Here is a 12996-nt window from a genome sequence, read left to right on the forward strand (position 1 = left end):
TACCTTTCATTCAGCATCTTTACCCAGCAGCCTGGCCTGGGCCTGCTGCTGGGCGGTGGTTTCCAGCAGTTCCTAGAGGCTCGGCACTCAGCTGTCCCTCACCTTCGCAAGCACAGCCCCTCCCGTGGGCTAGAGCCTCCTTGTCCAAAGTGCAAGTCGCCAGCCACATGTCAGAGGCTGGACACAGATAAGGAACAGCAGCTTCATTGCTGAAAGTTCTGCCAGAAAGGGCTGGTGCTTCAGCACGTGATCATCACGCACGGTACAGAAACTTCAAAACACTTAAAAACTCTTGTTGGTGAAAATTTTGTTGACACTTCTGAAAATCAACAGAAATGGAGCCATTGTGTTTTATCACACCCCAGAAGAAGGAAGGGCAGAAATGCAGCAGGAGAAACCACACTTAGGAAAACACCAAAACAGGTCGTGGGAAGAAGCTCAGCACAGTGGGCCGCCTTTACTAGAACACGAATTGGGCTTGCAACTCAGAACTGATGGACATGGAGGAAGGGCTGGAGGTGACACTGGTGGTGGAGGGACAGACAAGAGGAGCTCACAGGATGAGGGCACAGACACTTGAGGAAAGGATAATGGTGCCCTAGGGGACTAGACACAGAGCTCTTGGTGTGTGTATGCACATACACATGTGATCGTGCCTGTGTGTGCACGCATGTGAGCACGCCTGTGTGGGTGCATATCTGTGCATGCATGTGGGTGATCGTGCCTGTGTGTGCACGCATGTGAGCACGCCTGTGTGGGGGCATACATGTGCATGCATGTGGGTGATCGTGCACGTGTGTGCACGCATGTGAGCATGCCTGTGTGGGGGCATACGTGTGCATGCATGCAGGTGAGTGTGCCTGTGCATACATGTATGTGTGTGAGCATGCCTGTGTGGGGCATACGTGTGCATGCATGCGGGTGAGTGTGCCTGTGCATACATGTATGTGTGTGAGCATGCCTGTGTGTGCACACATGCATGTTTGCATGTGTGTGATCATGCTTGTGTGGGTGCATATGTGTGCATGCATGTGGGTGGTTGTGCATGTGTGTGCACGCATGTGAGCACGCCTGTGTGGGTGCGTACATGTGTGTGTTCCAAGCTTGCACATCACCAAGGGCGCTGAACCTGCCAGGCATGCAGGGAACGTGGAAATGGGTGGGGCCAGCAGGCAGGACTCAAGCGAGACTGGAGGAGGCCACGCGGCACAGAGCGTTGTACACGGGGCCAGGGCCACTGACCCAGGATGGAGACCTTGCTGAGAAACTCCTCATACATCTTGCGCTTTCTCAGTGTGCTGCCCTGTTTAGGAGAAAGAAGACAGAGACGGTAGGTCTTCATGCCTGAATCGTTTCAACATCTCCAAATTTCCCCAAATGACTCTGAATCCTTTGAGGATTCCATGTCTTGGAAGCCCCTCAGAGGCCCCACCCCGCACCTCCCCCCTCCTCCAGGCAGCTGCCCCTCCCCTGGCTAGCCTCAGTGACCTCATCAACCTCATCCAGCCTGGGCTGGTGACGGGTCCACACAATGAGCACTCAACCAACCAGAGTCCTGCGCTCGGCCTTCCACGGGCTGAGGGCAGGTGTCCCCAAGGTAGGATGGTGAGGGGCGCTGTCTGGGCAGACTCACCGCACCCCCACACCTCCCCCGGACACACACATCTGGAGAGATGCTGGGGCCAGCGACAGAACCACATGGGCGATGCGTTAGAGAGGGGCAGCCAGCGTTGGTGAAGTCTCTGGACCAGACATGCCTGAAACTGGTACTTGGGGAAAAAAGCGAATGAGTTGCTTCTTTCCCATCCAAAAGCTGACTGAATAAGACAAAACCAGCAAACAGGATCCTGTCAGTCTTTACGTGAATTAGAAATGAGAATCCACTCCAAAAATTAGAATCTGAATGTGAATTAGACAAAGGCACCCCCTTCTTCAAGTGTGCATCCCAGTGAGCTGGTGGCCTAAGCAAATAAGGAAGCCCAGCCTCCCAGTGGCCAGCACCAGCTTGGCAGGTAGAGAGCAGCCTGGACTTCAGCCCCTCACCCTGCCTCCTGGGGCCTTTGGACAGTGTACACACTCCACAACTATACATGGTAGCCCTGCCAATGAGTACTGGTAAGTACGGCACATTCAGAAAACAGGAACGTGCGGTCCATCAGCAGCCTTATCCATCAATGGGAGCTGGAAGTTCACCTGTGAAGTGAAAAGGATGGAGAGTCCAGTGACCACAGACTAGACACCTGACATGGGAAGAGGTGTGAGGAAAGATGGTAACAATGAAAAAGTGCTTAGGCCAGGGCAATGGTGGGTCCTCCAGACACTTGGGATGATTACCCTCATCCCCAGAGGAAGAGGCAGGCTCAGAGGGGCAAGTGACCACCTAGACTGTGATCACAGGAGCAAGAACGAACCCAGACTGGGCTCTACAAGTCCCAAAGCTTGGTGATGATGATGATGGTGATGGTGGTGATGAAGGTGATGATGATGATGATGGTGATGATGGTGATGATGGTGATGGTGATGAAGGTGATGATGGTGATGATGGTAATGACGGTGATGACAGTGATGATGGTGATGAAGGTGATGATGGTGATGATGGTGATGAAGGTGATGATGATGGTGATGATGGCGATGAAGGTGATGATGATGATGATGATGGTGATGATGGTGATGATGATGGTGATGATGATGGTGGTGATGGTGATGGTGATAATGGTAATGAAGCTGATGATGATGATGGTGGTGATGGTGGTAATGGTGATGATGGTGAGGATGGTGATGATGGTGGTGATGGTGATGAAGGTGATGGTGGTGGTGATGATGGTGAGGATGGTGATGATGGTGGTGACAGTGGTGATGGTGGTGATGGTGAGGATGGTGATGACGGTGGTGATGGTGGTGAGGATGGTGATGATGGTGGTGATGGTGATGATGGTGGTGATGTTGGTGATGATGGTGGTGGTGATGGTGGTAATGAAGATGATGGTGGTGATGGTGATGATGGTGAGGACGGTGATGATGGTGATGAAGGTGATGGTGGTGAAGATGGTGATGATGGTGATGATGGTGATAAAGGTGATGACGGTGATGATGGTGGTGATGGCACTGATGGTGAGGGTGATGGTGATAGCAGTGGTGAGCCATCCTGAGCACAGTGGAGGAGGGCTGACAGGGAGGATCAGCACACTCCCATTCCAACTCCAGATCACCCATACCCCCCCTACTCTTAGCCCAGTCTCACCCCCTCTGGGCCTCAGTTTCCCCATCAGGAGAATGGACAGACAGCACCATGTTCTCTGTGTCTTTGACCTGGGCTCCTCCCCACCTTCCTCCAGATTTCCCACCTCAGCCCAGCAGGCTCCTTGTCTGCTTCCCACTGAGACACAGAGGGAAGGCTACCAGCCTCTGGATGGCGCATGAACGTTGGGAGTCCGTTCATGCGCCAAGTGGGAGGCACCCCACTCTGTCCCAGAAAGGCTGGCACTTGACTCCTGCTTCACGGGTATGGGGCGGCCTGAGGAGCTTTCCCATTCTTCACGCAGGGAGTGGGCACCCCACACCTGACCCAGGAGGGACGGGCAGGGCTTCCTGACCCCCCTCACTGCAGATGGGGACATGGAGTGTGGCCCTGCTCAGTGGGGCTCCTATGCCACACGGAGCAGCAGGGGCAAGAGAAGGAAGTTCGAGGGAAGCTTCTGGATCAGATGTCCTGGGATCCCTATCGCCTGAACGCATAGGGAGGGGCCTCCTCCCTGGAGACACCCCTGGCGGTTCCCCACCCCCCCATCTCCCCCTTGGCAAGTCCCAGTTTAGTGCCAAGTGAATGCATGGTGGGTCCACTTTGCATGACGGATGCATCCAAATCCGCCCAAACCCAGGACTGATGCAAACATGGGGACTGTCCTGCAGGACACTCCCTCCCGGGTCAGCCAGCACTGTCATTTTCTTTCCCGAGACAGAGAAGCTATGCAACTCCCAGCACAGCCACGGCTATTCTTAGTGCACAGGGATCCAGAATTAAGACAGAGGAAGTGCCAGCAGCCTCGGTGGTTTGGGAACTTCCCTGAATACGAGGTTCCAGCCACAAAAATCCCACAGCCAAGAAGGACTCAGCACTGGGGATGGTGAGAAACAATAGCTTATGCAACATGGGGCCAGGTGCACGCGGAGGGGACTGCGGGCGGACAGAGGCTGCTGGGCCCTTGCCCAAACCTGCCCCTGCCTGTGGGAAGGAGGGGGTAAGGTGCCTCAGGGCACCCCACCCACGAGGCACACAGCCTCTCCTGGAGAAAACAGGAGCTAGCAAGTTGGAGATGAAGAGGAGGGAGAGCTTGGCTCCGGAGGCAGGGACATTCAGCTGCTCTCTCCCGATGTATCCACGGCTCTAGGAGAGCCCCCAGCACACAGTAGGTGCTCAGTCAATGCTCACTGAGTGCACGGGTGACGGGTGCCTCACGCGCACGGAGCTGATCAGTCGCCCCCAGGACTGCACTGAATTCTCCCTGTGTCGTGAAAACTGGGGTGTTGTGGTGGGACCAGGATAGGCGGGGGACGCTGATGTTCCCGAGAGGAGGGGCAGCCTGAGCAGGACTCCATCTCCAGGCTCCCGCCTGACTGAGCCCTGGGACTATTTTAAACTACTCACGGACTGTCCCCAGGCCTCCCCCAAAGCACCTCCACATCACAGCTCCTCCCTGGAAGCTGCACCGTCCAGACCAATCTCAGGGAGACAGTCAAGTCCCAGAGAGCATGTGGTGGAATCCAAAGGTCTCCCGGCAAGGAGCTCACCCCGGTCACCTCCCTCTGGACCTGTCGGGACCCCTCCTGGGGTCCAGGCCCTGTGGGATGCTGGGTCTGAGCACATACCATCCCTGACCCACCCAGAAAAGCACCTGTCCCAGCCGTCACCACCAGGCGAGCCTAGATGGCTGAGGAGTGAGACTTCCAGAGGCCAGGCGCTCAGCTCCGGTGGCCTCTGCCCAGGGATAGGGAGGGACGGAGACCCTCAACCGCGCTGGGATGTCTTCGGACCAGTGTGGCCGGCCCAGAGCCTTCTGGCTTCCTTGCTGCTCCTGGAGTAGGATGGTTTCCACCCTCTCCGGGACAGCCCCCAGTCGGCTGCGGAAGCTCCTCTGTTCAAACCCCTGCAGGGCTCCTCCCACACACTCAGGTGGGAGTTGAGGGCTCTGTGTGAGCCGTACCCCCCACGGGACCCCCGTATCCCCATCCATGGTGGTCTGCCCACTGCTCCACGAGCATCCAAGCTCATGCCGCAGGGTCTTTGCCCAGACACTCTCCTGGATATGCTAGTTCCTTGCTCAGAGGCCTTGGCTCCAAAGCCACCTTATCCCAGGAGAAGTTCTTCTGGGCCTTTCTATAACACAGCAGCCCCCTCTTCCCCTTCTCTGCTGTAATTTTCTCCGTGGAATTGTCGCTACTTGAGGTACGTGTTCGTTCTCTGACTCCTACACTAACATGCTGGCTTCCCAAGAGCAGGCTCTGCCCCTGTGATGATGCTCCCTGATCTCAGCACCGAGAACGGTGCCTGGCAGGTGGTGTGTGTGGGATGAGCACTGAGTGGACACACGAAGAGCCTGCCTCCTCTCCCCAGGGAGGGCCTCTCTGTCACAGCTCACCATGCCCCGACTGCCACATAGGGGCCTGCGCCCACCCTGCACCAGCGAAGAGTGGATGTGGCTGCACAGGAGAGAAAACCTAAAATGACAAGGGCGAAAACACCTGGGGGCTGACCCCCGCATGAGGATGTCTGGGGCCAAGCAGTCCGGCCCCGCTGTGCTGGGGCTACCAGAGAGCCAGGCTCCTGGCATCTCTTTGCTCCACCACCTTGATGAACGGTTTCCATCCTCAGAGTCACCTCATGGTCCAGAATGCCAGCTGGAGCTCCAGCCATCACAACCCCATTCCAGACAGCTGAAAGGAGACAGGAAGGGCAAAGGGGCCTTCCTAGCTGCCTGCATACCTTTTAAGAAGTTTCCAGAATCCCTCCCACACTTTTCACCGATCCCATCAGCCCTTTTCTATCACCCCCACTTGGACAAAGCCAGGGTTCCCGTGAGATGATTGGCTGTGTGCCAGACGCCCCCAGCCCTGCTGAAGCTCCTGTGCCAGGGAGCCACTTACCATGAGGATGCGCCGATAGCTGTCCCGGTCGATGCCCCAGAGCTTGAGGTCTGTCTTGGCTTTCACGGTCGCCGCCCTGGGGGTGCCATAGATGAGTGCCAGCTCCCCAAAGCTGCCCCCTTCGCTGATGCTGGTCACCCACTCTCCGTTCACATACACCTTCAGGGGACAGAGTGAAAAACGTCAGAAAAGTCACGGGGGATGTGTGGGGTCACAGTGGCCCGTCGTGCACCGGGAGCCCTCCTCCATGCCCACCAGAGGGGGCTCGGCAAGAAGGGAACATATGGCCACAGCCCCCAGGCCCCCTCGCCCACAGGCACAACTTCCCACCACCCTGCCCAGGCCTGTCCTGGATCTCTGCCAGCCATGCTGCCTGCCTCACCCCCAACCCTGTGCAGAGCCGCACGCAGCTGGACCAGCACAGTGGCGCCCTCTGAGTCTCCACCCTCCACAGGCAGTGAGACAGGCCCGCGTGGGAAGCGAATGCACCGTCCAGGGCTCCTGGTCTGTGCAGAAGGCCTGCCTGCCTCCCTGGCCAGCCTTCGATTCAAGTCCTCATCGGCCTTGGATGGGTCTCGGGGCCGGTCTCCCCAGCTGCACACAGTGGGTCAGACTCGGTGCTTCCTCAGGCACCCCTGCTGACACCCTCTGGGGCTCTGCCCCCGGCCCACCCTCATGGAGCCATGCTGACGGGGCCTCCCTGCCTGGGGCCGCAGCACCCAGCTCCCGGGGCCTGGGGTTGGTGGAGTCGCTGCCGGGGCGCCGATGAGGCCCAGCTGAGAGGGGCCCTTACAGCGTGCGTGGGCGGCCCAGCACAGCGCTGCCACTATGCATTGACCCTGCACGTTCCGTATCGCGCAAGAATAGTACAGATTGTTTATTATGCGGTGCCTATGCAGATTCCGTTACTATAAATTGACACAATGCAGCTTTATTCCCCCGGCGTGTCAATGAGCTTGAAGAATAGTGCCCATTGCCAAAATGGGTACGCGTCGGGAAAGAACGGACTGCGGTGAGTCAGGGACGCCATTCTTACTGAAATCAATGACTCATTATCTGGGCAATAACTGAGGCACAGAATCGCGTATCCGCAAGAAAACACCATGCAGGTGATAACTCCGTAACGCGAGCGAGCGAGGGTCCCGGGGACCCGGCCTACCACGAAGCTGCGTGGGAAGGAGACCACAGCTGCAGAGAAGCAGCCGCCAGCAGGGGCCTGCACGCGTGTCCCCGACAGCCTCCGCCAGCCTGGATGAGCACAGAGCGCATGCTCCTGGGCCTGTGTTCTCGTGCTCCCCCAGGGAGGTCAGGCCACTAGGTCCCCAGCTTCCACACGACGAAGCTCTCCAGGAACAGGAGGACAATGTCCCGTCCTTCCCACGAGGCAGGGATGCATGATCCAGGAGTTTTAGGGACCACAGACAACATCCTCCAGAAGCTGCGCTCCTGGTCTTCTCAAAGGGCACCGAGAGACTGTGGGGAGGGGGGCGGTGACAACTTCTCAAGGGTCCTGGCAACCCAGCCCCCGGCCAGCCTTCCCCACACTCTGCTTCGCTGTGAAATCCTGCCCACGGAGGTCTGACTCACAAACACCCATGTGCCTGGATCCCAGCTCAACAGCTCAGTGACGTCGGCACTGCCCCCGGGACCCCTCAGGTGACAGGTCCCCTCCAGTGACCATGGCTCCAGGAAAAAGAATCACAGGGTGCGTCCTTCTGTCGCTCCAGGTGTGAGCTGTTGGGTCTCGTGGGCGCCCGTCCTGTGGGGGGACACACGTTTCCTGCGACTTCTCCAGGGTGAGCGCCGGGCACTCCTGTGTGCACAGGTGCCGCTAAACACTGTTCCCCAAGAGTTGAACCAAATGGCCCCCTGACCAGCACACACTGCACGTCTTCAGGTCGGGGCGGTGACGGGAGCTTGGGAACGTGGGTCAGTGGTTGGGAGACTCTGCCTGACACGGTAGTCTGGGGGGGTGCGGGGGGCCTCCCCCTCACACCTGAGCGTCACAGAAGCCACCCACCTCGAATGGCTGCTGACAGGGGCAGGACGCCCAAGAGCAAAAGAGCACAGGCACCCAGGGGACAGAGAAAGGGCTCAGCAGAGCAAGCAGGGCAGGACCCAGGGGACCTGGGGGACCTGGGGCCCAGAGTGCATCATCACCAGGGGCCGCCGGGGACCCCCTTCCTGCCCAGAAGCCCAGGCCTCGGAGAACTCCCTGCGACGCATCAGAGAAAACCATTGTGCGGAGCCCCAGACAGGCCCAGGAACACACTGCAGGCCGCCCCACGGAGCACAAAGGGGCCATCCTTCTCAGGACACTGGCCTCTGTCACCGCGGCCAGTGCAGCACTGGGCCCCACCCCAGCTGGCACGCAAAGGGGTTACTTCTTGCTTTGTTTCATTTTTTGTTTCTTCTTCTTTTAGAAGAAAAATGGTGGGAGGCCCCACTGGGCTACACTTAGGTCCCACCATCGACAGTGACTTCTCTGGCTGAACCCAGAGCTCCCACCCGGCTGTTCTGCATTCATGCATTCATCCATCCATCTGTCCGTCACCCCCAGTGTGAACTGAGTGCCCCTCTGTGCCCTGCACGTTCTAACTGCTGGCAGTCACCAGGGGAAGGCAGGCGGGTTCCTGTCCACGGGGACTCCAGCCGGGAGAAAGACAGCAGGCACAAAATCATACAAACACACATTCATCATGAAGTGCGCTCCGGGCATGAAGAGAACAGGAGGCACAGCGTTCAGAAAGACCACAGCAGAGACTGTGCGTGGAGGGCTCTCCATGAAGGAGAACTTGAGCCAGGCCCCATGCATCCAGGGCCAGCGTGCAAAGATGTGGGAGAAGGGTGACTGAGGCAGAGGACAGGGTGTACAAAGGCCCTGGGGCCACAGTGAAATGGAGGGCACTGGATGCCACATGACCCAGCAGGGAGAGAAGCCCGGGGGCAGGAGCTGGGGTGGGGGAGGGAAGGGCTGGGATGTTATTCTAGAAGCCAAAGGAAGCCACAGAAGGTTCTGGCACTTCATCAGGTTTGCGCTGTGACGCTCCCTCTGATGGGGCCACCGGAGCGGCGAAGGAGGGGGAAGTCACTCAACAGGCAGCTGTGGGCAGCAGGCTCAGCAATCCCACTGGCTGGGTCAGAGCCCGGGGGCCGAGGCCCAGTGACCGGCGTGGCAGCAGGTGGCTAAGGCGTGGCCCACACTGGACAGGCTGCTTCCGCTCCACGCAGAAGGAGGTGGAGATGGTGATCGGACCAAAGGCACAGGATCCTGCTCAATCAGATCCCGAGCTGGGGCCCCAGCATCTGGAGCCTCAGATGCAGACCGGGGCTGAGAGAGCATCGTCCACATGGCGTGCTCGCTGCCTTGCTCCGCCACCTGCCCTCCCTGACCTGGGCATCTTGGGGCAGCGCTCTGCTCCACAGGAAACAAAGACCGGCCGGCAGAAACCGTCTGGGCAGCGGAGACAGAACAGCAGGGCCCAGAGTTATCCGTGTAATCTCAGCAGGCGGGGGGGGGGGGGCGGGGCGAGTGGCCAGGTTTCTCACACCGCCCAGAGCTGACCTGGCACTCCGGCGTGCCCCTGGCTGTTCTGCCTTCACAAATGGTGAGGAAAAGCTAATGGCCCGTCTCCTGCCGCCTCCCCAGGCTCCCGCCGCAAGCAGCGGGCGCGGCCCTATGGCGAGTGGGCACCCGCATCCCAGGCCCGCGGCGGGGCTGCCCACAGGCACCCTGAAGGGAGCAGAAGCCCCGCCTGTGAGCGGCTCTTCCCGCCAGGCTCTAGCACCTTGAGCCCCAAATGCCAAATGCCCAGGGGGTATTTTGTTGGTTGCTGCTCACAAAGCAAGCCCCCCCGCACAGGCATCCCTCCTGAAGTTCCCGTCTGCAGAACCTGGGCCGCGCGGGCTCCGTTTCCATTCGGGTCCCCTCCAGAGGATCCCCGAATCTGTCCTGGCGCATGGCCCTCCCCCATGTCAACCACACTTAGGTGCTCGCAGGGCAGGATTTCGCAGGGACCCTGAGCGCCCCTCCTGAAAATGGAGCAGGTGTGCGGTTTGTATGAAGGCCACCACCACATGGGGTGGCTCTGAGTTCCCCGTCCCCCAGGTCCCAAGGACAGTCCTTACCAGCTGACCACACCCGGGCTGCCAGGGCCTCCGCCGAGAATGAAAAGGGCGTGCTGGGTCCCCAGATGCGGTCTGCAGTGAAACAGGGTTTGGAAGGCCCCAAGATACTGCAGAAAAGCTTCACAGCCGGCTCCGGCTGAACCAGTCAGTGATTAACAGAGACCTCCTGACAGCACAGACAGGGGCAGATGCCTATACCCATAGCAGCAAGATGCGTGATGGCCAAGGGGGGGGAGGGACGCAGGTGTCCACTGTTGTGAACATAGGAACACAGTGTGGTCCAGCCACACGACAGCCTTAGAGGGAACCTGCCCCCATGGGGACAAGCCCCAAGGACAGGAGGTGGAGGGACACCAACCAGAAAACAGAAGGACATGCACGGGGACCCCACTCCCACGAGGTCCTGGAGTCCTCAGACTCACAGACACAGAGGGTAGACGGCGGGGCCGGGGCTGAGGGAGCAGCTGGGGGTCTGTGTGTCACGGGGACAGGGTCTCTGTGTGTGGGATGGAACGTTCTGGAGCCAGATGGGGGGATGGTGCCCCTGAACCGGACGCTGAGAAATGGTTAAGATGGCAAATTTTATGTTACTTGTATTTTACCAATTTAAAAAAACAAAAAACCAGAGCTCCAGGGAAACGCTGAATAACTGACCACGACCCATGGAGCCAGACGGCCATGCCCTGGGGTGCCCTGTCCCAGGGACGCAGCTCAGAGGCCTCATGCCCACCTCAGAGGCTAGAAACCGGAGGGAACCGGGTGGAGCCGGAGCCGGAGGGCGGGAGGGTCCCAGCACAAAGGAGGGTCCGAAAATAGTGAAGGCCTCGCAGGATTAGGGAGGAGCCAGGCCTCAGACAGAACTATGTTCCTGAGCCCTAAAATCGGCAGCCGAGTATCCTTTTAAGTAGAAATGCTATGTTCCATGAATAAAACAAATTGGAAGATATTTTTATACTTAGAAAAATGGATTATAGCTCTTGGCAACACACACACTGCGGTGTCTCTCTGGAAAACCATAATTTAAACTGAACCTGGTGCCTCTGGCATTGGTCACCTGCTGGTCAGAGGGCAGCGTCCACCCTGCAGAAGAGGAGGGGTGCACAGGATGCCCACCCCCGAGCCCAGCCAGGCAGAGGGCCAGGCTGGGGTCCCGGGGGAACCTGCCTCCTACGGGGCTTCAGCACTTGGTGAGCCCCCCACCCCCATGAGACCAGCATTGCTGGAGCCTAAGAGCCAGGGTCAGCAGCCCCGACACTGTCCTAGGCGCAACCCTGGGCCAGGTCAGCCAGGTCGCTCCCCTGCACCCTGGAAGGCAGTTTACAGAAGCGAGCACACAAACGCAGTGCTCGGGCCTCAGAGCATCTGCAAGCAGTAATAACAGTAATTATTATAATACATACCCCATAACTCACCCCAGCTAGCCCACATGCCACTTTTTCATCCCGGATTCCTGACTGAGCTCTTTTGATTCCCTTAAATGTGGCCTTCACCCACAGTGCTGCACTGCCCGGTGCGTCCCACATCACAGGAGGGCTCCCCGCCCGCCCTGCCCGCTGGGAACCCGAACAGGCTGGTGGGGGACCCTGACGGGCATCGTGGGGCGGCCCCACAAGTCACTGCCTGTCCCTTCAAGGGCTGGCTGGCCCAAATTTGAGACTACAGCCGGACTCAGACATCCACCCACGGGCCTGGACATCCTGGCTCAGGCGAGCCAGGGTCCAGTGAGCACCGTAAAACCGCCTTTGTACCTGAGCCTCTGAGGCCGGGGCTGGGGGGCTAGAAGGTGACCTCACTTTTCCCACTCCCCAAACTGCCTCCATGGGTCCCCGGCCTCAAGAAAAGCCAGCTATGGCCCCTGGCACGGCGTAAGGTAGCAAGCACAGGGAGCCTAGGGAGAGCCTGGCGACCCCTACCCCATCTCAAGGGGGCTCTGGGGCCAGGCTCTGGGACCTCCCTTGAGGGGGTGGGCAGGGGGTCCCATCAGGATGAGCAGGCCAAGCCAGCCACTTCCTCCCCGTCAGTCACGTCCTACCTCTGAAGGGTGCTGGGGACAGGGGGGCAAGACAGCGGAACTTTACAGTTTGCAAAGAGACACCATCCCGTTGGACCTGAGTGCACTTAGATGAATGTAAGGTGGGTGTGAGGAGGCGAACGGCCCACACTAAGCGGCTGGGCGGCAGGGGTCGGCCCGGAGCTACACACCCCGGCACTGCTGTCCGGCACGGCAGGGCCCACAGGCTGCTTCCCTGACCCGGCCGTGGACACAGGCGCCGTTTTCCGGAGCCGGTAAGAGGTACTCACATCTACTTCTCCTTGGTCGATCACATAGAAGTTATCTCCTTCGTCCCCTGGAACGAAAGAAAGCAGAGACCGTGGAGCACGCGGAGGGTACCCCATGGGCACCTCCGGCCTCCCTGTATGCAGTACCTGCAGCCTCGCTTCACCGAGGCCAAGCAACTCTGGGTTCCACACGTTTTTCCCTTAATTTTTTAAAAATAAAACGTGTACAAACACCACGATGGCCCAACACACACGGACAGTGATGTGGCCGGCACACGCTCCCGTGGCGCGGTCACCTGTGTCTCGCGTGGGTGGGGCACCTGCGGTCCACGCCTGGCCCATCCCGGGGTTCGACTCCGTTAACGAGTGCAGAGCGACATGCTCTGGTCTCATCAGTGACTTTCCTTAAGGGTGGACAACGGGTTTTGTGCTCACCCCCTGGGCACA

The 12996-nt window shown here is 58.9% G+C and overlaps 1 protein-coding gene across 2 annotated transcripts in view; it reads right to left on the reverse strand.

Moving 5' to 3' along the window:
* PRKAR1B (protein kinase cAMP-dependent type I regulatory subunit beta) overlaps window positions 1-12996 on the reverse strand; it is a 76520-nt gene that overhangs the window by 19070 nt on the left and 44454 nt on the right. For both annotated transcript variants that reach the window (XM_036105604.2, XM_036105606.2), the window contains exons 6-8: window positions 12571-12617; window positions 6142-6300; window positions 1243-1303 (exon numbers count right to left, since the gene is read on the reverse strand). In XM_036105604.2, the coding sequence (XP_035961497.1) occupies window positions 1243-1303; window positions 6142-6300; window positions 12571-12617 (267 nt within the window). The remainder of the gene's footprint in view (window positions 1-1242; window positions 1304-6141; window positions 6301-12570; window positions 12618-12996) is intronic.

The sequence above is a fragment of the Halichoerus grypus genome, chromosome 6, assembly GCF_964656455.1.
Source record: "Halichoerus grypus chromosome 6, mHalGry1.hap1.1, whole genome shotgun sequence".
NCBI classification, from domain to species: domain Eukaryota; kingdom Metazoa; phylum Chordata; class Mammalia; order Carnivora; family Phocidae; genus Halichoerus; species Halichoerus grypus.